At 37.8% G+C, this 26,073-nt stretch overlaps 2 protein-coding genes across 2 annotated transcripts; both read right to left on the bottom strand.

Moving 5' to 3' along the window:
* Positions 1 to 7,271: 7,271 nt before the first annotated feature.
* LOC146718456 (uncharacterized) lies at positions 7,272 to 8,844 on the bottom strand. Its single transcript, XM_085435247.1, has 5 exons — positions 8,745 to 8,844; positions 8,558 to 8,627; positions 7,976 to 8,150; positions 7,681 to 7,846; positions 7,272 to 7,528 (listed from the first exon to the last, which is right to left on the bottom strand). Exons 1-4 carry the CDS (start codon positions 8,790 to 8,792, stop codon positions 7,681 to 7,683), a joined length of 459 nt encoding a protein of 152 aa, XP_085291373.1. The 5' UTR covers positions 8,793 to 8,844; the 3' UTR covers positions 7,272 to 7,528.
* A 4,463-nt stretch (positions 8,845 to 13,307) lies between these two features.
* Positions 13,308 to 25,861, bottom strand: LOC146718455 (uncharacterized). Its single transcript, XM_085464927.1, has 3 exons — positions 25,728 to 25,861; positions 13,947 to 14,040; positions 13,308 to 13,857 (listed from the first exon to the last, which is right to left on the bottom strand). The coding sequence occupies exons 1-3, from the start codon at positions 25,859 to 25,861 to the stop codon at positions 13,309 to 13,311; spliced, it is 777 nt and encodes a 258-aa protein (XP_085321053.1). The 3' UTR covers position 13,308.
* Between the last annotated feature and the right edge of the window lie 212 nt (positions 25,862 to 26,073).

The raw sequence follows: 26,073 nt of genomic DNA, 5'->3' as shown, positions 1-26,073 counted from the left end.
ATAAGATTATTTAATTTAATATTTAATGTAAATAATGTTATTTGAGAAGTATATGCATAAGAATTTGTTAAGAATTTATTAATTACATTAAATAAAGGTTCAATAAAAATGGAAAAGAAAAGTTCTAAATATATTAATATAATTCTTACATCAAGTATAAGTAGCTTCTGTTGATGAAAGGGTAATGGTAATGCTGAAGTACCTCCAATAGCCACTCAAGGCTGGTTCCAAACGCTAGCCAATCTAGCTGTCTGCTAAGTGTCACTTATGCTAATCTCAGTCACAGGACTATGTTTGTGGTGTTGGTACCTTTGGAACATTTTTACTGAAGTTATCTGACAAAAAACGTTTTACAGAGCCTGCTACTAACAGTACTTATAAATCCCTGGAAGTCTAGTACTTTATTATATTGCTTAGCTCTAATTAGAAGGTGTATGTGCATCCATGTAGTCTGGATTACAAGATTGCTAAAATTAGCTGCTATCATTGTATTTCACCTTGTCATGCAAAATGGCAATATTTTCTCCTAAACAGAACTGGATTGACAACAGTCAAAATGCTAAACTCAAAATGGGAGTCCACAAAGAAATCGGTGAGATCAAAGATCTCTATATTCTTATATGCATTCTATGGTAAAGAAATAAAGAGGATTAAATTGCTGCCTAATCAAAACTTATACCTAATCAGGGCTCGCAAAATCGCTAGCCTGACGTCCCGGGGCTAGCGATTTTAGACAAGCTCTCTCAGAAAGTTGTCTCCCTGGCAAGTGCTACACACAAAGCACAACTACATTAGAACCACTTTTCTTTGTGCATCTGTGATGTGCGATCGGCATTCATTATATGTTTAGGATTTCTAATCATAGTACTTTTGGAGACTGCAGGGAGCCAAATTTCAGAGTGTGGTGGGTGCTTAGTAAAAGCTGGGTTTGGCAAAAACTATTGTGTTTTCTATGTGCTCTGTGCTGGCACAGAATAGAACACATTGCTTGGCTTCCCTCTGACATCTTAGAGCATTACAGTATAAATCTGCATTGACAGTCTGACCTTAGGGAACGCGTTCCCAATGCAAACTCTATTAATGCCAAGACACTGAACATGCTCCTGGTTGTACTCCTGAACTCATCTTACCCTTCAGAAGACTTTTTTGACAATAAGTGCTGTTCAGTCTCTGGGTCATGGCTCGAGACTAGCTGTTGTGACAATTTGACACAGAAATTAATCTTTGCTCTTTGACAAGTTTGAAGTCAAGGGTTTTGGATGCGTATATGCAAGTGGACAACTATGAGGAACTATAAAGGTGAGTGCAGTCATATTTAAATCAGGTTTAATTAAAATGTAATTTTAATTAAAAATAAGTAAATTTCATTTGTGGTCAAAGTTGCACAATAATAATTTGGATATTTCATGTTTTTTTTGTGTGTTCATTTTTTACATTTGAGCTTGGCAGATTAGAAGCTTCATAATTATATTAGGTACTATTTGATCTGAATGTAATTATTTTATGTGTGAATAACTTGTGACAAGACAAATTCTGATTTGTGAGTGTCCAAGCATCCCTAATATGTTGTTCTGAAATGCTGTGAAGAGATTGGATGTATGTATAATAACTTCGTGTCTTTGACGGAGGAGAAGAAGATGGCCCATGTACGGTAAAGCCCAGAAAATATGCAGCACATTAGTATACATTAATGTAGTGCACCACATGTGAAGAAGTTAGTGGTTAAAAATAAAGTTGAATTAGAAAGACTTGTCAAAAATGTGTAGGTGTTTAAAAATCTGTGTAAATTTCAAAATATGTACCTTTTCAAAGTCAAATGGCATGACAATGTATATCCTCAAATAGATAAAGGGAGGAGAAATATGTTGAGTTCTGTCCCAATTTTGATAGCTAAGCATGAGGTAATGTGTAGTGAAGTGTCATGACTCAAGTCCACAAATTCAGCAAGCCTTGTGATACTTAAGAGTGTGAAAGGGAGCTAGTCAAAAAGTGTTAGAAAGTCACACCAACGCACCAAAACACTATCTTCTAAAATATTTCACACCTAGTCATCAAGATAGTGGCATGCCAAAACAACAAGCACCTTGTTAACACTTTATTATTACTCAACATTTTTCGGTGCTGGCCACCAGCTTCACTGGAACTGGGTATCTTTGTCTACACACATTTTACAGAAATCTTCACCTTTCTGCATGGACCCGCTGTGCACCTTTGTGGTTTCACATGTGTGGACTCAATTCAACACTTACAACATAGTAACTGTGGATCCACGCCCACAAATGTAACATTTAGTTGTCAGTCTCTATCTTGCAAGCACATGCATACATGCAACACTCTCCTACACAGAGAACCATGCTGTGTGTTAAGCGGCGGGACCCAGATGGCAGCCACCTGGTGTGTGCTGATGGGCTCCTGCGATGGCTTCGGACAGGATATGGACACACACACAGATGGTGACCCACTGAGAGTGGACGGGAGATGGACGTGCTGACTATTGATTTGCTCAGATCAATGATTCACAACCTGGTCATCTGACACTGGGGGAGTTGCACCCACAGAGCTGGCACACTGGCTTGGCACATTTGGCACACATCAGTGCATCTATGCAGAGCACAAGTCAATGAAATTCATTTCAGTAATATTCAGTAAATATTTTGCAGCCTTGGGAAATGCTTTAGTGTTGAACACATTTTTTATTGCCCTCATAACAAGTTATGCCAGTAAGGGCTTTGCCAATATTAATCATGCAAAAATATTTGTTTTAGCAAGTTAAGTAACAATTTCTCACAGAAACACATAAAAAGTACAGAAATGTGAAAGTTAATATCTACAATAAGTATAGCAGTAAAAAAGAAAAAAAAAGTTATCAGTGTTTAATGGTTAAATGTCCTTTGCATGATCTCAGATATATAGTGAGCAATTACAGGCATTAGTACCAATCATTTCCATTCATTTTTTCCCTTATCACTATTTATGTGTTACAATAGATTTTATTTGTTCTTTTGGTTATCCATTCTTCATATAGACAAACAGATCAATATACTTAGAGAACTCAAACCATCCCCAGGGAATTCAGAACAGGGGATGGGACAGAAAACTGACCCTACATAATACTATCAAAACCATAAAGTTATCCTTTATATACCACAGAGACATACCATGTATGTTCTAGGTTCATGACCTTTTCAGTGTCCCTGTGAGAAAGTGCCTGTGGGTATTCTGTAATCTTAAAGTGTTAAAGTCACAGTGGGAGAAAATGATGGGGCGGATATGTTAATTTGAAGAGGTAATTAATGCTGAACACCAAGGAAGTTTCTTGGCTTATTAATTATGTACTTTGTACATACTAAAATATCCTCCTATCCTAAAAAAAAAAAACCTTACTAATTAGTACACCCCCAAAAATGTGTAGAATTTCTTCTTAGGTGCTATAAAATAAGACAAATAAAGTTTATGAAACCAAGCCAAGATATCTTTTAACCTTGCTGTCATCCCTCCCTCATTGTTCATTCATACACCTTACAGACATCTTTTCATGACTGTATAACCCTTTTTAAAAGCATGCTCAGGCATTTTAAGTGTTTTTTATTATTAATGTACTTGCACACTGTGCTTTTCAGATTGTCAGTGTTAATCAGGAAACCTCCATCCCTCTATTCAGAGGGCAAAATAAACACTCTGCATTCTATGTCAGCAGCTGAATTACTTTAACTCTGTGCCTACCTGCCAACAACATAGACCAGTTGTCAAGGTTACCACTGGAATACCTCATTATTCATAAAGGTCATTCTGGGTTCAGCCAAGCTGAAGGAAAGAGGGATGAAGTCAGTTGAATTCCTTTGCATGTCCAAAGTGTTTGTTCAATTCATTGTCAGAATTTGTGTTTTGTTTTTTTGTTGTTGTTGTTGTTTTAATTAATGACCTATGGTCATATTTAATAAAGAAAACTTTTGTCTTTTATTCACATTAATTAAAATGTTCTTTAATCAATTCTATTTTAAATGTCTATTTTAGAATGGTATTTACTCTTAATTATATTTAGTATAGGTACTGAATATATAATACTCTATCAGATTTTGTAAAAAAAAACTATACTGTACAAAGACTGTAGATTGACATGCATCTACATGCTTGTCTAAAGGAAGCATGTATAATGTCATTTCTGTTTAATGAGCGCTGAAACCTGACTAAAACTCTTCAAATAAACCACATGGAGTCCACTATGAGTTAACTTGTCTATTTAGAAACAAACAAACAAAACGCAAGTAAATTGGTCAATGTGCAGTTCTTTCACACCATACTTGCTCATCCATATCTTTTTGGACCTTGCTTTGTGCATTGGTGCACAGCCATGTTGGAACATGACTGTCCCCACAAAGTTGGGAGCATGAAATTGTCCAAAATATCTTGGTGTCCTTAAGAGTTCACTGGAACAAAGTGACCGAGGACAACACCTGACAACATTATTTTTTAGTATCTCCATGGATGCTGAACAAAGTGCCTCATACACTAGACCCCACACTAAAATCTGCACTACACTTGGCACACTATAGTCAGACAAGTACTGTTCTCATCGTAACCACCAAACTCAGACTTGTCCATCAGACTGCCAGACAAAGAAACACAATTCTTCACTCTAGAGAACAAGTCTCCACTGCTCTAGAGGCACTTGGCACTTGCATAGCACTTGATGATGTAAGGCAACTTAGCCTGGAAACCCAATCCATGAAACTCTATGCCCTGTTCTTGAGACACTCTGAAGTACACGAAGTTTGGAGGCCTGTAGTGACTGACTCTGCAGAAAGTTGGTGACCTTTGCACACTAGGCACCTCAGCATCCACTGACTACAGTCTGTGATTCTACATGTCCTAACACTTTATAGCTAAGTTTCTATCATTCCTAATCACTTCCACTTGTTATAATATTGCTAAAAGTTGAAATTTCAAAACTGGACTTGTTACACAGGTGGTATCCTATCCCAGTGCCAGGGTAGAATTCACTGAGCTCCTGAGAGCGACCCATTCTTCCACAAATGTTTGCAGAAGCAGTCTGCATGCCTAGATGCTTGATATTATACCCCTGTGGCCATGAAAGCTATCGGAATGCCTTTATTCAGTGATTTGAATAGGTGAGTAGATATAATATAATGTAGCTTTAGAAATGTTATAGCATCTAAGAGACAGACATGTTTCCTTGTAAAATATATGATACTCTTTTTTTTTCTTTTTTCTTTTTTTTAAAGCAACCAAATAGAAAAACTCAGCAGAACCAAGCACTTCAGGTAACAGGGTTGCTGTCTACTTTGCAACTCTATTTTAATGTGGCAAATGAATGTTACATCAGCTACTGTACTTATGTCCAACTTGCATGACTGAGTGTTACATTGTTCACACTCAATAGTTGTGTGTAATTCAACATAAACCCAGGAAATATCCCAGGATATTTTAACAAATACAACTGTAGCATTTGAAAAGTGGATTTACTGTCTACTACACACTAGATCAGTACTTAATGTGAGGAGAACTGGTCTTGTAAAGTCAGACTGTCAAGAGTTGGGTTTTTTTGTTTTTTCAGATAACCGTGCAGGAAATGCATCCACAGGACTAAGTCCGAACAACAATGAATGCCCAGAATGTGGGGCTTCCACTCAAATGACAAAGACAAATACCTTCAACAACTTTCTTTTCTGTTTTTTTTATTTTATTTTTGCCGTTCATGATGCTAATCAGGGACCCATTGTTCTAAACCTGCCTCAGAAACTTATATTTCTTTAGGAACTAGGTTAGTAGTCCATGCGGATTTATTGCATGTTCAGCTTAAAGCTACGTAATAATGGCACTTATATTTGACAGCACAATTTCTTACATTTTGAGTCATACGCACAACGCTGGACATTTTAGTCATAAGCAACTGATAAAATAAATCCCTACAATTGCATTATTCCTTTGGGAACAAAGCAGTTCTGTACTTTCAATTTTGAACTACGTAAACCAAAATACCCCTTAAATGTCACAACGCTCTCCTTGATACCCTTCCCAACCCCTGATACTCCTTCTGCCTTAATGTACCCCAGCCCTTTATTCTGCTTTCACACTCAGTTTCCTTTCACCCTCCACTTAAACGTATCTTGTGCAGATCATTAATAGTTAATGCAGGAAAGACATATACACAAACTACCGTGACCTAAGAAAATCTTTTTTCACACAAACATCAGACACAGTGAGATTTCATGTTCTCCAGCCTGCCAGTTTCCTTCTAGAAAATCAAGTAATTTGCACTTGTTGTTAGTGAGTGACCATGCACTACTAAATTAAAAAGGAGCAAGCAAACAAGCAGTGCCACATTGATAGTGCTGCTTGTGCAAATTATCTCCTGCAGTGAACTACAGTATATGAATTGACAGAATTTGTTATGGTGAGTGAGGTTTTTTGGTTTATGTTTTTATAACTCCTAATCTAGGTCGATCATGGCTCATGGCTCAAGAGTTGGCAGTTCATCTTGTAATCGGAAGGTTGCCGGTTTGAGCCCCGGCTCGGACAGTCTCGGTTGTTGTGTCCTCGGGCAAGACACTTCACTTGTTGCCTACTAGTGGTGGTCGGCAGGCACGGTGGCGCCAGTGTCCTGCAGCCTCGCCTCTGTCAGTGCACTCCAGGGCAGCTGTGGCTACAATGTAGCTTGCCATCACGTGTGTGTGAATGTGTGTGTGAATGGGTGAATGACTGAATGTAGTGTAAAGCGCTTTACAAATACAGGCCATTTACCATTTATTCCAATGTGAATTAGACATTTTATTGTATTTTTACAGTAACTTACTGGCAACACTATTGCCAGTAAGTTACTGTAATTACTGATTTACAGTATCTTTACTGTTGTGATGTTTTACAGTTCAACCACTTTACTGTAAACATATATTACAGTATAACAGCTTTACTGTAAACATATATTACAGTATAACAGCTTTACTGTAAACGTGGTTTACAGTTAGAAAGACTTACCGTGATTAAGTTTTATAGTATCACTGTACTGCAAATGTGGTTTATGGTATAACACTGTAATTGTGTACAGTATAATTTGTTTAGACTGTAATTGTGTTTTACAGCATATAAAATAATATTAACATTCATATTCAATATAAGAACATTTACAAAAAACAATATAATTCAATAAAGTAGTCTCAGAATAGTGAATTAAACCAACATTTATTGTTGATACATTTTTTTAACAAGAAAAACATTTTTCAACTGAATAAAAACAATGTCAATAACCAAAATAAATAGAAGCATACATGAAAACTACACAGTCCTTCACCTTTCTGTGTCTGATTTTTTTTAAGGAAAACAGTTTTTCATTCCACTAAAAACAGGACAAACCCACCAGCATGAACATTAAATAAACTATTACAATTGTAAAACAAAAATCATTTACAAAATTTAATAATTATCAGTGGGTCCCAGGAAATAGAATGTGACATGGGATTTAGATTTCCGTTACCAGGATGGTCGGGTTCAGCGTAGTCTTTATCACCACCTGTCAAAGACACATCATCAATATTCATGTTTGCTCAGGTTATTCACTTGTTCACATCTGTCTGAGATCATTCATACTGTTGTATGGGTGTGTGTACAGTATGTATATAATTATCAGCTATGTAAAAGATATTATCATCTCTGTATTCTTACCTAGTTGGAAGTCCTCCATTCAAACTCAGAGAGCCGCTGGAGGAAGGTGGTGATCCGAGGGCTGATGCTTGTAACCTTCCTCTTTACAACACAACCTGTCTTGCGGCTTGTACCAAGTTTTGAAGGGCATTTTGTTCCCATGTCTGGATTGATCCTCACAAAGAACCTTTTAACGGAAAAAAGGCTGCTTTAATTTCAAAATTAAAACATACATTACAGCAATCACCTATATGTTTCTGCAACTGTAGTCAAGCTATCACATATATTTCATTCTTAAATGGTGTAAAGTATTTACCTCTGTATCATCTCCAGTGTGATGGACGCTGACTCCTGATACTCAAGGTTGAAAACGTAGTATGACGCAAAGAAGACAGCAAGGGTGCTGGCAAAGTCATGCATCTGCTCAGGCTCATAAAATGTCTTGCCCTCCAAACTGATCATCCAGCGGCTTGCAGACATGAAATTATTCCCTAAAAACAGACAAGAGTCCAATAAGACAATGTGCTCACCCTTACAAATAAGGTTTCCACAAGAATGCTGGATAGCAGGCCTCACACTGTACAAAAATAGAATCCACACGGTTTGCTGCTATTTCTCTTATTATTTATTATGTAATGAAAATTATGATCAATTACAGGAAAAAACTGCCTAATGTTTTGGCATTTTGGCCTGTGCTGAAATGTTAGGCTGTTTTTTCCTGTTGGTCATTGTGTATAATAAATAATAAGAGAAACAGCAGCAAACTGTGTGTATTCTATTTTATACAATATAAAACAGACAAATCCCTGTTAAGTAAGTTGTTGTGGGTACAAATACCACAATAATTACATAGATTTTTTACAAAAATATTACAAGAGGATTGAAACTATTTACTTACCAAGCGCTATTACCCTTGGTGTGATGGGTAAGGTCATCTCTCTCTCAACAGACATCTTGGTGGAAAAAGCCTTTAAAACACAAAAGGAACTGATTTGAATGATGATACCCAAAATCATTGAAATATTTTTCCTTTGTTTATGTTGACAGTATTGAGAGTGCATGTGTAAAATTTTAAATATAATTACGTCAGCCAAGATGAAGATTGAGTCCTCTTTTTCTTGGAAGTACTTCATCAGAAGGAGGATGGCTGCTGTGGCGATCTGGTTGTGGTTAAGCTTTGCACTGTGCACTCAAGTAGCAGATGTTCAATCTCCTTGTTCCACTGAAGTCTCTGGCTTGCAATGCACCACACTGGGCGGGAAAAGACAGAGAGACAATTGTTAATTTAATGTTGCATTTATTTAACCCTTGAAAAATATATTTACATAAGTAAATAAAAGAAAAAAAAACACACACAACCCATCTTTTCCAGAATAATTCAACTAATTGCTCTTTTGACCAACCTAACACAGACGTTACATGGTTTTCCTATGAAAAAGACCCTGGAAGACGTTGTATTAAAGGAAAAAAAACATGCTCCCCTTCCCACTTAAAAAAATAATAAATATTAAACTTAGGTTGGAGTTCCTCGCGCCACCAACCTAATTTTATATTAACTTTTTAATGTTGTGTACTGCAGCTCACACAAAATTAAATAAATCAGGCTAACCTACATGAGCAAGCTCAAAACTGGATAAGATTGTTTTAGCAGTCTCTAAATTTCCAAAAAAAAAAGTTGTCTTTCTTTATTCTCATTAAATGTGTACTTTTACCTGCTGCTTTAGCTGAAGCTAAATGTCCCACTGTTAGCGTGGCCAGCTTCTCAATAGTCATAGAACAGAAGCGCAGGAGGACAATGCACCACACTCGGCGGGAAAAAGACAAAGACTGTCGTTGCGCCTATGTTCCTCGCCGATCCCCGTGGAAAATATATATCTAAATATATATTTAAATAAGAAAAGAAAAAAACACACACAACCTATTTTTTCCAGAATAATTCAGCTAATGTGCTATTTCGACCAAGCTAACACCGATTTTAAGCCCCCCCTCCCCCCCACACACACAAAAAATATATATGCTCTTAAGAATTAATAAACGAGTATGTTAGGTAGGAGAGTCCTTTGCATTACCTTATGACGTCCCGTTTGCAGTTTCCACACAGAGGTCCAACAATAACGAGGTGCAAAATCTTTTGTCCTCTCGAGCATATCGTAATGAAGAGTTAACAAAGTTGGCCTGTCTTTCCTCTCCTGTCAATCACTGGATCACAGGTCATGTCAGTCAGGATATGGAGTGGTGGTTGGTAGAGGTAGGTGGGTGGGCGGGGCCAGCATGCATTCAGTGTGTGTTTCACTAAGTTGGGTTGACTAGTTCCCAGAAGAGTTCTGTACATGTTGCACGTTCAGTAAATGAGCAATTCCGTTACTGCTCGACTGAGAAGCCTCCGCCAAATTATTACAATATTCTCCACTGACTGAAGTTCGCCTTTCTGCGTCTTTTTTAAATAACTTTATTCACTACTTGTCACAAGTACAAAATTACACAAAAACAGACAGCAGCAACAACCTAAGTGAAATCCAACAACAGAATAGTGACAAGTAAAAAAATTAACAAAAGGAAATGTGAATCTTGTTCAGGGTTAATCAGAGATAAGTGATGGAGATGCAGCAATGTGAATTCTGCTTTTTTTATTTGTAGTTAACCTTATAGTCTTTACATATGAATGGAAGTCAATTAAGAAAACACAGAATTTTGGGAGAGATTTGGAGAACCTTGCTTTATAAAATTTCCCTACAAGGAGGCCTTTCTGCATTCTTTCCCCTCTCCCCAGGAGCAGCTGTCACTTGAATTGATCTCTATGGCAACGCAGTGGCAAGCACACATTTGCAGCAGCTGTGCATGTGCATACAACTGCATGCAGCAGATTAGATGATCAGAATTCTTGAACCTTACACACAGGCAAGTCCCCTAAAAAGTCAAAACCATAATACTTTCACTGGTATCATACTGACAAATGGCATAGGTTGGAGGAAAATCTGGAAATGGTTGGCAGTGAAAGAGTTAAAATGTAATGCACTATTGCAACCAACCACTGAAAGAGTAAAAATACACAAACAGTATGATGAACCATTCAAATCACATAATACTAATGTGTTAACGGTAGGTATAACTACTACCGCAATTTTAAAAAATACAGTAAGCAAATGTAAATAAACTTAATATACCCATAATGCAAAGCAAATTACAGTAATTAACTGTAGAAATGTTTTCAGGTTAGTTACTGGGCATTTTGTGGTATTTTACTGTGAAAAATACAGCAAAGGTTAACATACCTAATTTTGAAGAAGATATGATTTTTATAAGTACAGTAGGTATTGTCTGGACTCTAACTCCAGATAATTCAATTACTAAATGGTACTGTAATCTTACAGTTGACATCCTTTATTAAATAAATATTTTGAGTATGAGTAATTAATTAGATGTGGCAGTACCTGCTCAGCCTTATCCTCTCAAAACTGTCATTATAGGCTGTAAGACAGATAGTTGAGTGGCACTTATGACAAAATGTTGTTATATGACACACAAGAACAAATCATAATATGCCCTTAGAGTGGACACCATGGATGAGCTGATTAATTAGAAGTGCAGTACCTGTAACCTCAGCAGCTCTGGTGAACTATTCTGTGTCATTCACAGCTGACTGTCCTTATGGTGATCAGCTGAAAAGTAAACAATAAAATGTAGTTTTCATCGCATTGTTTAGCACTCATTATTTATGAAATTAGAAGCATGTAAGCAAATCACAGTTAGGCCATATATGAATTTTGACTACTTCGGGCAGTTTAGAGCTCTTTACATTCATTTCTATGGGGTCAAAATTACATCCACTGTGGTTCTAGGTTTAAGCAAACATTTTTTTTTTCTTTTGATTCCACATACTCCAAAATTCTGTATTTGATGAATAAGCCTATTTTAGAAAAAGTCAGAAGCCCATCATCTCATATTCCCAAGTTAACAGTATTAAATTAATTTGTATTAAGCATAGTTTTTCCTACATTGTCTCCTATTGTCCCACTTGTGTACTGCTGAAAAGTTTAGTACAAAACTGGACAAGTAGTGCACATTGAGGTCACATGTCCAAACTCAACTTGCCTCTCTAACTTTGTCTCCAAATTGCTCAACCTGAGCTGTCCCTCTTATGTACTTATTCCTTCTGACCTACACTTCTATAATTCTTCATCAGCCATCAAGTAGACATCACATCTGTAGCTCACTTTCTTGCTGATCATCATCTCTCTTCTTAAACTTGCTTCAACAACTCTTTCCCATACCTTGGTATTTCTCGTCAGGTTTATGCCTCTGTAGTTACTTGAGCTCTGCACCATTATCCTTGATCTTGAGTCAAGTAGTGTGGTCAACAAGTCCACTGCCCTGTCTCCTAGACATCTTACCTCCATAGTTATGTCATCAAGATCAACTGCCTTTCGACTCTTCACCCTCTTCATAGCAGCTTAATTTCCTCCTTACTAATCCTCTGCACTTCCTGACTGTCTTTCATCTGTCCTCCACAGTGTCTCGTATTTTTTTCCTTTGTGAGCTCCTTAAAGTATTCTTCCCACTGACTCAGGCTCCAGACTCACAGACGGAGCAGGATCCACTAGCTCGAGTTCTTGACTCGCAGACGGAGTTGGACCCACAGACTTGGGTTCATGCAGCGAAGGTAGCTCTAAAGAAGCAGGAGAATCAGGCTGAACTGCCTGGGGCTGCTCAGTAGGCTCTGTTGTGTTTAGGTGTTTGCCTAAATCTTTTAAGTACTCACATACTAGTCAGTTGTTGCCTATGAACTTCAGAGTCCACTTTGAGATTCATGTTTTAACTTTTATAGCTCTGCATGGACAAGCATCAGCATATATGACAGAACTTTCATATCCATATGTCCCCAGCAGGTCACTGAAACCTTTGCAACAGAAACGGGAACTCTCTCCCTCTGAGCTTGAGATCTGTGAACTCAGTGGTCTCTTTCACAAAGCAGTTAAAACTCATCCTTTTAAACTTGCTTTTTGGTAACTTTGTTTTAATGTTTTGTCTTTTTTGTGTTGTACCTTAGTGATATTTGTCATGAAACATGCTATATAAATAAATTGTACTTATTTGCTGTTAGTTATGTGAGCAAAAACTCTGAAAGCTTTTGAAAACATGTTTCTAACTTTAGTTTGGACAAGAGGAATGGTGGGATACACACACAGTTGCACACACAAAGCACATTATATATGTGCCTATATATGGGTGGTTTCTATTAGCACTCCATGAAATGACCTTTGTGAGAAGCTGCTTGGCTGTCCATTAGAACACTTAGACCTCCGGAGAGCAGTCATTTTGGTTTTCTACCTTAGACCCCCGCGGAGTCATCATTTTGCGTTTCTACCTTTAAAAGCCGGAGAGCAGTCAGTCAAATGCTGGAGTCATTCATATGTATATTAGGTCGTTACCTAGGAATTCTGGAGGGAGGGGAGTGGGGGTGAGTGATTGAGGGGGTTTGGGAGTGGAGTGTTTCAGTTTGCCATCTTAGGGAGAAATTAACACATGTCCTTTGTATGTCCTTTGTTGCTGACATTTATTGATGAAAACAGTACAAAAAACCAACCATTTGTACACATATTTACAAATAATGATAAAAAGTGAGTGAGTACATTTCAACATTTTCAGCAATCACTCACAATCCTGGCACTGCCACGGTATCTGTCGTCTGCATTTACCACATGTGTACCTGTAGCAGTGAACACATCGCACAGTGGCCTGATTTTTCTTGCATTTGTGTTTGACCTGACACGTGGCTCTTTTTCCAGGGCTCGGTGTGGAGGGTTCTGCCCGAAGCAACTGATCTTTTCTTGCCTTCTTCGCAGCTACATGAGAGTGAGCCAACTCTGTTGCAAGCGCCACCAGGAAGTCCACCCGTCTTTCCTTCGTCCCGGTGCATGCTTGATACAGCACATGTGCATTCAGTGCTGCCATGTCAATCATGTTATAAAACACGGCGACTGGCCAGCGCCGTGTTCCTTTGCGGACAGTGTACTCCCGAACCATCTGGTCCATCACATCCACGCCACACTTTGTTTTGTTGTAAAGGGTGACAGTGTTTGGCTTCCTTTTGGTGGTGTTATCAGTCTGAACCACGCTGTGCATGCTGCTAAGAATATAGACTGTCTTCTTCCGTTTGGCCGCATACGCCGTCAGCGTGGCAGCAGAGGTTGAAAACACCTAAGAAATAAGATAAATTGTTATTTTCATAGCCCTTTTACACACAATGAAACACATAAACATAGAACCACAAAAGACCTGCAACATACCTGAGTGGTGAATTCATTGCGATCTGTCTGTCTAGTGGATTGAGGAATTTCCCTGCGAATCCTGTTGACTGTGCCGTGGATGGTGGTTTTCCGTCTAAGAAGTTTTTGTGCCAGTGAAAGCGATGTGAAAAAATTGTCCGTGGTAACATTTCTGCCCTTGTCTAGGAATGGTTCCATCAGCCTCATTACTACATTTTCAGAAAGTCTCTCCCCAGTGGGACGACTGGGGTCCTTGCCAAGATATGGGAAGACATTGCAAATGTACTTGGATTTTAGGTCGCAAGCCACCCAAAACTTGATCCCAAACTTGTCCGGTTTACTTGCAATATACTGCAGGAAACAGCACCGAGTCTTTGATGGGAAAAGCTGTTCATCAACGGTGATATGTAGACCAGGGTTGTAGCACGTGATGCAGTTGGTGACAAATGATCCCCACACACTGGAAATTGCAGCGAACTTATCAGTCTTTGCTCGATCACTGCGAGTGGACTTGTCATCAAAGCGTAGGTGTTGCATGATGTTTTGGAAGCGGTTTCGTGCCATAGTTCCAATTATCTGTGGGTTTCCCAGGTTTGCTGACCAGCAGTCATTTAGAGATGGAACCCTGTTAACCCCCCGCAAGATGACAATTGCAATAAATGCCATTAGTTCAGGGAGGTCCATGAACCAATGAACATGCTCCATGCACCACTCAGCAGGCCATTTGTAAATATGTGTACAAATGGTTGGTTTTTTGTACTGTTTTTATCAATAAATCTCAGCAACAAAGGACATACACCCATGTGTGTTGATTTCTCCCTAAGATGGCAAACTGAAACACTCCAAGTTGGTGACTTTTGGAGATTTATTTCCCTGGATGATTGAGAATGCATCAAGATGAAACACAAAAGGAAGTTCACAGCTTTTAGCAGCTCCCCCACCCCCTCAATCACTCACCCCCACTCCCCTCCCTCCAGAATTCCTAGGTAACGACCTAATATACATATGAATGACTAGCCAATTTAGCTTCCACTTCCACCATTTGACTGCTCTCGGGTTTTATAGGTAGAAAGGTAGAAGCCTGGGGATGCTAGTGTTAGATCAGCAGCTTATCTATGTTCCAAACCTATTCTATTTCTAAAAAGAAGGGAATAATCATGATTAAACTTAACTTTAATATTTACTTCTGACACACTGTTTGGCTCAACAAGCATTCAAGAATCAATCTTTAATACTAACTGCTCTAAAAATAGTCACTGCTGACATTATGCTTTTTCATTTTTAGCCTGACTCAGATGTTCAGAGAAATAGCCCTGCAAACACAAACAATGAGAAGATGAAGTGGCATCAGCAGATACCTAATATTGGAAGCTGATTGTCCATTAAAATATATATGGATTATAAATGCTATATAGGTTAAAAGTTGAATATAAGCCTCATTTTGTGTCTTAAGGAAACCCAGGAGGGTCTATGGGTCAGCCAGGCATCCTAGCACTTGTGAAAAGGACGTGATGGGCAAACAAATGAAATCTGAAACCCAGCTCTTGCTGTGTAGTCATATTTTTATATCAGAAAAGAACATTAAGTGTCTTCTTTATACCTGACCGAGATAAACATTTTTACATCACTCACAAAGTTACGCAGTCTAAATCTGATCAAATGGTCTTCTACTAATCCAATCCAAATTTCATTCCTATACTCATAGTCTTATTTAATAAAATCCTTTTTCCTTTGGCTTTCCCAGTGCTTTACCCCTCAGAGTTGCCTGGACGTCAAAAATATTAATTTTATTTTTCAAAATGCATCATATGACAACAAAGTTTCACAGAAAGTTTACAAAATAAATATAAATTAATTAACTGATAGTATTATGAAGGTATGTGGTTTTGCCTTAAACATACCAATATTAAAAACTACTTAGTTTACATTTAAGGTAACAGTTTGCATGGGTTGACTAATAATTCCTCAGTTTAATTCTTTCATTCAGAGTTTCTCGTTGGCCTTAGAAAAATTAGACAGTATCCATGGCAGTTTAAAGTCTCCTCAGGAGGTTGATGTGGTCATGAATTTGGAAAAAAAAATGCAGACGGCAGATGATAAATGTATATTGAATGGGAAGTAAAGCAATGTATAAACTGACTAAATAAGGCAGAAGATATAAAATTAATATTCCATTTGTATTTTTTTTTTTAAAGTTTCAAGTACACATTTGTATTCTTAAACATCCCTTCTGGTGCACCTATATCCTGGTGTAATAAATAAATAAAAGCTGCGGGGAGGGGGGTTCTGTTGAGGGACTTTTTTTCAGCTGTCCCCACCACTGGTCCAAAAGGTCACTGAGTCTTGTTCACCTATGTGATGATTCATAATGCATGGTTGTTATCATTTACTTTAGGGACTTCCTGTGCCACTCATCCCTCTCTATGCTGCATGTTACAGAGAATCCATAGGAGAGAGGAGATAACCAAGTGTAATACACAGATATCCTCAAGTTCCCAAAGACAAAAGAGACTCTTTATGGGTAGATAAATTAATGAATTAGGCTTCAAGCTCTGAAATAAGCTGTTTTCCTTGCAAGCATGAACTTAATTACCCCATATATATCATTTCCCTCCTCCTAAAGTATTGTTTTAACTGGTAAACTAAAGACAAATGTTACCAAATTGTTGCTTAAGAAAAAATAAATAATTTGATAAATTAGAGCACCAAAAACATATTAGAATTAGGTCATTACAAGTTGCAGGACAGATTACTTTATCAATATTTGTAAACATTCAAATATGTTGCCCTACCCTACAAGAAAGAATGGCAAAAAAAATTTAGAGGTCAGGTGTATATCCAAATCATCATACGGACAGTTCAGGGGTTGCCTCAGCATGTAACCTAAACACAAGGTCTTAGACCCTCACTTGGATGGGATCAAATGTGCAAGTGTGTATACACACATATGTGTTATTCTGTGTGCAAACTGGCTGCATGTGTCCATGTGTCAGGAGACCCTGGCACCTGCTGATGAAGAAATCAAGGCAGAGAATCTTCCCCATGGTCACAAGCTGCCCTTCTACCCCAGGAATCCTTCACACCAGTCTGTCATATTGGCTGGTGGTCACTACCCAATGCCCAGAATGTGATTAGAAATATGCTTCTCTCTGTGTCTGTATGTCTGCAAATGAGACAGACAGTAATTCAGTGTAATGTCAGAATGTTCTCGTTTCTCCTTCTCGACTGTTCCTTCTATCTCTCTTTTTCCTGTAGTGTAGTGTTGTGTGTGGTCTGAGCATTTCTAAAAGCTGCCTGTGGGCCAAAAGATTGTAACCATTAAATATAGCTTTGGCTTTTCGCTTTCTGTACAAAGATTTCTCTGGATTACCCGAGTCATTTAATGATGCAACGTTACAAGTGATAATGTATTCTCCAATTTTTTTTTCAAATTTCATCTTGAGAAATCTTAAATCAACATATTGCATTAAATTTAAAATGAGCATAAAAATAATATGTTAATAAAAACCATACATTTGTGTCAAAATGAAATGAGAAAAGTCTGTTCTTCATAATCTATACTCCCCCACAGGCATAATAAGTGTGTCTGTGTGGGTGCATCACAGATACATGCTTTAATGAGCCTCTATAATGTCAAAGCACTTAATTGTTGATCCAGTTATCCTAACAATAATTATTTTCTCTGCAAGTGGCAAAATAATTTATATTGAAAACAAAATTAGAATTAAAGGATAGGAGGCAAACTATGCTGTGTATCAATGGAACCCATCTGATTTTCTTCCTACTTTTGTATGACTTGTACTTTATACAGCAGTATGATGACATTACCTTTAACAGAGCTAAAGTCTAATTTTGCATGCATTGGCAAATACTGCATTAGTCTATCATGATATGATTTAAAAAGTTATAATTATGTCATGGAAAAAATCTGGGTTTGTTTCTTGACATTATTATATTTTTTAATAGATTGGAAAGAGTATTAATCATGCCAATCTAAACCTTTGAACAAAATGCACTAGACGTTGTTTTCTTTAAATGAAAACCCAAATGACCTAAAAAGGAGAATGTTGAACACTAGATTATATAAAGGCACATTGTAGTTTCTCAGTTCGAGTAACACAATGCAGTCTCAATAAACTGAAGAACAAAAGTAGATGGAAAAGGAAAAAGATAGCTTCAGCTCAGAAATCATTCCCCCACAACCCTGTTTAATTATATTGTGCAGCCTGATGTGCAAAGGTGTCAGAAGAGCAGAGAAGCGGATCCTGTCCTAATGAATGGAAACAGATGGGTGAGACAGCAAGCAGGGCTACCGCCAAGAACTGGGGTGGCACGGTAGCAAAGAGAGTGCCAGGGAAAGAAAAAATGCCAAATGAAGATAAGGAATGATGAAGGGAATGGATGTTTTGTAGCTTGGAATAGAATTTTCTACATCTTTGAAAAGTATAGTTATTTTATTTCCAAAAATGTAAGTGTACACAAATAATACTGTGATGGAAGATACTACTTTTTCAATGATCCAGGTGGCCACTGAGAGGCAGAGCAAGATTTGCTGTGTGCCCTGAAGTAACAATAAAATCATTAGTCAACCCCCCCCCCCCCCCCCCAAAACAAACTGTGAGCCAGTTACCACTGTTGGAGCATAGTGCAGTGGTTTCTGTCCATCACCTTGTGGAGTCATCTACAAGTTGTAGATGGCAACACCATTTTCCTTCTGTCATTCTTTCCTTCTTTTTCAGAAACGACATTCAGCTGATTGCATAAGCAGTCAGGAAAAAAAGCACAATTGATGTGTTTTTTTTATTTCTATACATGGTGCGCAGATAACTAAAGAGCCTTTGTAATGGAACTAACAATATAATCGTAACTCTGATGTAATTAGTGAATTTAGTACAGTAACATTACATACTGCATTATTGAAAAATGTAATGTGATCATAATAACACATTACTTTGGAATCTGTTACACCCAACATTTGTTGCTTTTAAAACAAGCTTATTCTAAATGCTTTATATTCTGTTTAGTCTACAGTAACGAATCATATTCTCCAAAGTCAAATGTTATTAAGTACAAGAAAAGCAAAGGTTTCAGACCTGAGCATGAACGCCAGAGTGGGCTACATATTGAGGTGGATCAGTGTGGATGGTGTGATAAACTTTCAATGTTGTACTTTTAGATAGAGATGGCACGATACCACTTTTTTATGTCCGATACCGATACCGATATCATAAATTTGGATATCTGCCGATACCGATATGAATCCGATATAGTGTTTTTTAATCAACAAAACTGTTTTTTAAAATATCTTGCTGCATTTTGCAAGTCTGCAAGTTCATGCTCAAGTTTAAAACAACAACTACACTAAAGCTATTCTGTTATACCTGTATACAAAAAAAATATTTCATAGTTCAGCAATACTGATCAATCTAATAAACTTAGACCTACACCATCCTCCCTATTCTGGTATTTTAAAGAGTACTTAGCGTAAATATTAAGCAACCTAACTAATAGGGTTCCAACTCCCAGCAACAACAAAAATAAATAAATAAAAAATAGGGAACCACCCCTCACGCTCCACCTCATGATGCTTAATCGACGTAATCAACCTTAATTTGATGCAGTGTGAAAAAAAATGCACAGAAATCAATTATTTTTCAAGAAATATTAAATAGATTCAACATCTTTCTTCAACAAAATTGCAGACTGCACAGATGGTACCTTCCCAAAGGAAAATGTACTATAGCTTACTAGGGTATATATATTAGACTTAATAGTCACTATATACAGTAATTGACTTCTATTCATTTTACATCAAATTAAAACTTTGGGTGTCAGATAATTATTTATTAAAAGCTAGACATTTTAAATGAGAATAAGAAAGAAAAGTATGTCTTTGTGCCCCCTTTTCCCAGTTAATGCCCTATCGGCCCCCCTGGCTAAACTTTGCTAGATCCGCCCCTGCACAGTTACAGCCGTCAGCTACGTAGAAAAAGATCCTGGTGTAGAAAGAAATATTAAATAAATTGTAACAACAGCTTATCAAGCTTAAACGTGCTGCTGTTGTTCAGCCGCTGGTTTGCTCTTTCTGGCGCAAAGTGGGCCAAAAACAAACGAGAGACAGACTCGCAACAGAAAAGCCGATCAGCTGATCATTAAGCAGTTTCACGATTGAAGTAGCAGCCGGAGAGCGAGAGGCAGTCGCTCGTTAAGCTTAACGTGGGAATGCTTTACAAACATTCAGAGATGGACTTACACACTTGCTTTACTTCTCTCGGGGATAACTTTGTCGGAGATGAAATGCCAGGTTGCTAGCGAAGCTCCAAATGCTATCCAGACCACCTACAGGTCCCGCATGCCACAGCTGCTCTATCACGTGATGCATACTGCTCCGACGTTCTGAGGCGAGTTACGGCGTGTTGCAAGTTTTGTGAGGTGCTTTCGTGATATTTAATGGATCGGATTACATTTTTTATTTTTCTCCGATATCCGATCCAGTAATTTAGGTCAGTATCGGACCGATACCGATACGTAATATCGGATCGGTCCATCTCTACTTTTAGAGTAAGTCATTTTTAAACTGGGTTTTTAAAATTTGTTTTAGCCAACTGTAATTTTAAAAAGTAGGCAATAACCTGTACGGTTTTACTGTTTTTACACATTCCTATTCCTATACACAAACCTATCTGTCAAGATTATAAATCACTTGGCTTATTTGCTAGTGCCACCTCTTTTTTCATAGGAATTGGTGTGTCTATAATAATGCATGGATTATAACTGATCTCAGAGCAGTGAAAAGAGATTCAGCATAGCACACTGGTCTTCTATCAGTTTTCCATCAGTCTCCCATAACCAAGCACAGGTTTATGTAATATTACTTTAGCTTTCCTAGGTTTTCATTTTACTTCTCTGGACAAGCACTGCTTTCCTTGCTTGTTCTGACTGAACTCTACTAAGCAACAATGTCATGGTCATGAAGCACAATGCTTACTCAAACAATGGAGACTGGTATTTACTTCTAAACTTCCTACAACCAGTAAACTACCATTACTTATGAGTCCTTACCAAATCTTTGCTAACACCATTATGCTACCCACACTAAGAGCCCCCAAATCAGCGGTCCCCAACCTTTGTTGCGCCACGGACCAGTTTAATTTAAGACAATATTTTCATGGACCGGACTTTGAGGTGTCACGGATAAATACAACAAAATAAAATGATACGACCAAGACAAAAAGTATGGTATTTTGCAAATATAATAATAAACGTGAATTCGCTGTGTAATTGTGTAACTTTATTAGCAGCGTCCTCTTGCACCAACAACATTGAGAGTAACATCCTCCTCTCTGCCCCTTAATGCTCTCTGTTCACTATGGTAACATGTAAATATTTATTTCAAAATAAGACACACAACTACAACACAGGAAAAGACCCAGGGAAACCAAGTTAACAATAAAAACCCTGAAAATCACACCCGAGCCTCAACGCTCGCAGCCCGGTACCAAGCGACTCATGGACTGGTAGAGGTCCGTGGGGACTGCTGCCCCAAATCAACCAAAACTATACGCCTGTCTTAAATTAAGTTTTATATTTTTTTTAAAATTGTAATACAAAACGTAGCTGTGTCACATCATAAAATGTACATTTTTAACAGTTTTGTGTAAGGAAACTACAAAACATACATAGTATATTTTGTATATACTATACTAACTCTTTCATATAATTCTTCCAAAATCAATTCTTTTGGGAATACGCACACAAATTGATGTGATCTAAATGTGTGAGTAAGTTCAACAACAACTAAAAGAAGCATATGAAGCATATGCAACAATAAAACAGGTGTTTACAAGCACATAGCTGGACATAAGGTGACCTTGAAAGGTCCCTCTGCCACCTACCCTGATCCTCTTACTTGTCTAAACAAAGGGCAGGGGGTGTCATTATAGACAAGGCCTATTAGAAATTGTGGAATCAATCTTTATCTGTCAATCTATCCTTTATATCTTTGTTGAAATAAAAAAATAGATCTTTTTGTATGAGAACGCAATGAATCTATACGAGGTTGAGTAAAAGAGAGAAAATGGGAGGTGGAGGGTGGGAGAAGGCTCCCCCGAGCATTGTGAATTGGTTTTAGTTGAGTGAGTGCAGAGGATTACACTTCAGACTGAAATGGAGTAGTTGTTTAGACAGGGATATCGTATTTAAACAGAAGGATTTCTCTGCCAGACCTTTTGTTCCTGCTTAAACACACAGTTGTTCACATTTTTGCATAAATACAAGTGCTCATAAACGAAAAGTATGGAGGTAACTCAATAGAAAACTAATGGGACTCTATAACTAATATGAACTCTTATGCTGAAAATTTCCCTGTGACATGGTTTTGAACAGAATGTTTCAAAGAACCCTTAAGACCATTAACAGTTCCAATTGAGTATTTTTTTTAAAACAGAGCTTTTTACTATATATTATTTACATTCATTTGAAAAAAAAAAGATTTTCATAGAACTCTATGTAATTTTGTGGAAAGCTAAGTACAACCCATGATTCAGTCGCTTGTAGAACCACTTTAGCAGAGAAAAACGTGGGTAATTACTTTCTGAATGGCTTTATTAGTCTCTCACATCCTTTTAGAGGAACTTTGCCCATTCTACTTTACATTGTTGTTTCAGTTTATTGTTTATTCATAGCTCTCTTGAGGGCCAGCCATTGCATTTCAGTCGGGTTAAGATCTAGACTTTGACTGGGACATTGCAACACCTTGATTGCTTTTTACTAGTGTGATACGGATCATTTTTGCCAAATTTAGCTGTTGGACACACAGCTTTAGATTTGACTCTGGAATACTTCGGTATTCAGAGTAGGGCTGCCACAAACGATTATTTTGATAGTCGACTAGTCACCGATTATTTTTGCGATTAGTCGACCAATCAGATCATGCATCCATTGGACTTAAAACGTACAGCTTATTGCACCAGCATATATAACTATCATTAGCTTACAGCTTTAAGTGTTTAAGGTATGTGCTAACTAAAAATAAAGACAAGATGATAGTTTATTAAATTTTAATGAAATTTGCAGATTGTTTCGGTGAAGTTTAATAAACTCCTTGCTATCTAAAATATAACAGGACACTGGAGTATATTCTCGAGCATCTCACACTTCTGATAATCAGCTGTCTGCTTGACGTCTATTCAGCTGTGTAAAAACTATAACTTTAATCTCAGCCAAACCGATTTACTCAGGAACAAATAAAATACTACAAAAAGCCAAACAATAACATTTTTAAGTTATCTAAGTGACTTATATATGTTTAACCTGAGTAGCGAAAGACGGCGGTGGATTTGAAAACGATTTGCCGGGAGTCCGGTGTTCTCACGGGCTCTAGTGAGCCTTGCCCCCGGCTAGCTATCGAGCTAGTGGGTAACAGACGTCTCCGAAAACGTCGGAGTGCTTTTGAAAATATGTGGTGTCCTGATAAACTGAGCAGATATTTGAGGTTTACACAGTTACATTCTCGTCTGAAAATATGTTAAACGTTTTGCGACCCAGAAAGGATAATAAGAGTAATATTAAAACTAACTAGCTGCCGCCATTGTTGAAAACTGAGCTGGGCTGCGCTATGAATTCTGGGACAGAGCTACTTCTTCTTCTTCGGGGTTTAACGGCAGCTGGCATCCTTGTACATGCAGTGCTGCCATCTTCTGTTTCAGTCCGTTATTACACTCTTAAATCCTACTACTTATTCCTGCGTCTTTTGGGATCTTACAAAGCATCAAACGATGCGTCGACTACTAAATTAGTTGTCGACGATTTTGATAGTCAACGTAATCGTGACTAGTCGACTAATCATGGCAGCCCTAATTCAGAGCAGCTTATGGATGATTCAGTGACAACAAGGTGCACAGGCCCCAAGAGCTAGGTACCATGTAGTAGAGTGTAGTCCATAGTATATATATTTGTTTTAATTGATAAGCAGATGCATCTACAGTAGCAGTATTGGTATGGTTGTTGTCAAATCACTACCCTTGCACTACCATGGAAGGTTGATGATATGAGTTGTTGTATGAGGTGTTTATACTGCTGTGCTTTGTTTTTTACCAAATGTGCCGCTGTAAAATATGACCAGACATTTTCACTTTGGTCTTGTCTATCCAATGGACATTGTTCCGAAAGTTTTATGGTTTGTTCAGATGCATCTTTTCAAATTAAGCCATGGTGCCGTGTTTTATTAGAGTCTTTGGGGTTTTTAAAAGTCTGTCTTCTGGCAACCCTGCCAAACAAGCCATATGTGTTCTGTCTTTTTCTGACTGTGCTGTCATGAACTTTAACATTTAACACTCTAACTGAATCCTGTAGGGTTTGAGTTGTAGCACTTGGGGTTTTTTTGCAATTTCTTTGGGGATTATGTAGTGTGACCTTCAGGTGAATTTGTTGGGGTGTCCACCCTAGATAGATTGTGGCAGTGTCAAAATGCACCTGAATGTTTCTGACCAGTAAACTACCAAAACTTCTACTGTTATAAACTGTTTATATGTTTTTTATACATGGTTATAGTTGCCAATAGTCAATTAATCAGGTGCATTTCATTATCACGGTTGCATGGAATAGAGTGAAAAATTTATTTCTGCCTCATTTCGTTAAGCTAAATTAAGCAATTCTAAAAGGAAATGGGTCGACAGCTTTTCAAAATACCTTTTTTTTAATCAATTGATGTGCTCTGTGTGTGTGTGTGTGTGTGTGTGTGTGTGTGTGTGTGTGTGTGTGTGTGTGTGTGTGTGTGTGTGTGTGTGATAATAATCTGGCTAACACTCTTAAGCAACACCCTATGCACCACTGGTAGTTTACTAGGTATATTTCATGACCATCAGTTGTTTTAACAAACTACCCTTCATGTGAGATTAAGTGTTTCCTTAATCCCAGTTTTTAACAAGCTAATTAAGTTATAGTATGATTCAGAGCATTGTCAAGGTTCAGTCTACATTTTCATTAACAGTCAAGAAACACATACCTCCATTATTTTACAATATTTTTGGATCACCAATCAAGGGCTGCTGTTATTTGACTGATTTAAGAAATGATCATTTTCTCAACTGTCGCTATTGCAAACACATACACATAAGACTAGGTATTCAGTATTTCAGTTTCTTTGGTAGTTTGTTAATACAAACTCACATTTGATGGTAGAATTTTGTGTATATGGTATAACGTTATATTGTTGCAGTGAACCTAACCTATTTCTGCATCTGTATGTGTGTCTGTGTGTGACTCTCTCGATTTTTGTGTGCACAGTACAATGTACTTTTAACCGATCCAGTGTTAGAAGTGTTGGCTCAGCTGTAATGAGCTCTCTGTTAGGTGCTTTGCTCTGCATGTATATCAGCAAAGTGGAAAGCAAAAGCTCAGTGGATTGCTTTGTATGGCTAATTTGCTCAACTCGTTAAATATTGAGGTGAAGGCATATTTGTGTGATTGCCAATTTACTAGCTCCAGTGGTCTTTGTTATTCCTCAGAATATGTGAAATGAAAGGAAATGCACTCACATACAGTGGGGGGAAAGGCAGAGAGTTTGTCCTGGCAGCAATTTGTGTGCTTGCATATTCAGTAGCATGCATAAGCACAAACACTGACAGCAGTTGTCCATAATCATCAGATCAGTACACTGCCCAAAAAATTTAAGTAACACTTTTTAATCAGAATACAATGTCTAGTTAATTAAACTTCGCAGATATTGAGGAGGAACAGGATTAGCAGTGCTAGAGCCCTACAAGATGACCTTCAGCTGGGCACTGGTGACCAACAAATCACAAACAGACTTCTTGAGAGTGGCCTGAGGGCCCGACATCCTCCAGTTCATCCATCAGGTTGCACCTCAGACTGCTCGGGAGCTTTGTGATGCCCTGGTCTACATCTGGGACGAGATCCCCCAGAACATCATGCATTGTCTTGTTAGGATCATGCCCCAATGTGTCAGATATGCTACAACCATGTGGTGGCCACACAAATTGCTGTGTACCACTTTGAGTTGAAATGTGTGCAAAATGGACTAGCCTCCATCATCATATTTTCCCTTGTAGTGTTTGGGATGTCTTTGAATTCAGCCGGCTTTAGGTTAATGATTTTCATTTCCATCAAAAAATGTGGCATCTTTTCA

This window comes from Copadichromis virginalis, linkage group LG1 (assembly GCF_057382275.1).
Source record: "Copadichromis virginalis isolate Kocher_CV1m ecotype Utaka linkage group LG1, C_Virginalis_male_GT1.1, whole genome shotgun sequence".
NCBI classification, from domain to species: Eukaryota; Metazoa; Chordata; class Actinopteri; order Cichliformes; family Cichlidae; genus Copadichromis; species Copadichromis virginalis.
Note: the sequence above shows the minus strand (reverse complement) of the source record. Positions and strands in the feature narration are given on the sequence as shown.

What these genes read in the sequence shown, in the direction of transcription:
- LOC146718456 (XM_085435247.1), bottom strand. Translation starts at nt 8,792, where the DNA reads ATGAAGTACTTCCAAGAAAAAGAGGACTCAATCTTCATCTTGGCTGAC. An exon ending in CAATCTTCATCTTGGCTGAC is followed by an intron (nt 8,628 to 8,744) that starts GTAATTATATTT and finishes TGTGTTTTAAAG; the next exon opens with GCTTTTTCCACCAAGATGTC. An exon ending in ACACTGGAGATGATACAGAG is followed by an intron (nt 7,847 to 7,975) that starts GTAAATACTTTA and finishes TTCCGTTAAAAG; the next exon opens with GTTCTTTGTGAGGATCAATC.
- LOC146718455 (XM_085464927.1), bottom strand. Translation starts at nt 25,861, where the DNA reads ATGCATGATGTTCTGGGGGATCTCGTCCCAGATGTAGACCAGGGCATC. An exon ending in CACTCTCAAGAAGTCTGTTT is followed by an intron (nt 14,041 to 25,727) that starts GTGATTTGTTGG and finishes AAAACTTCTTAG; the next exon opens with ACGGAAAACCACCATCCACG. An exon ending in GCAATGAATTCACCACTCAG is followed by an intron (nt 13,858 to 13,946) that starts GTATGTTGCAGG and finishes CTTATTTCTTAG; the next exon opens with GTGTTTTCAACCTCTGCTGC.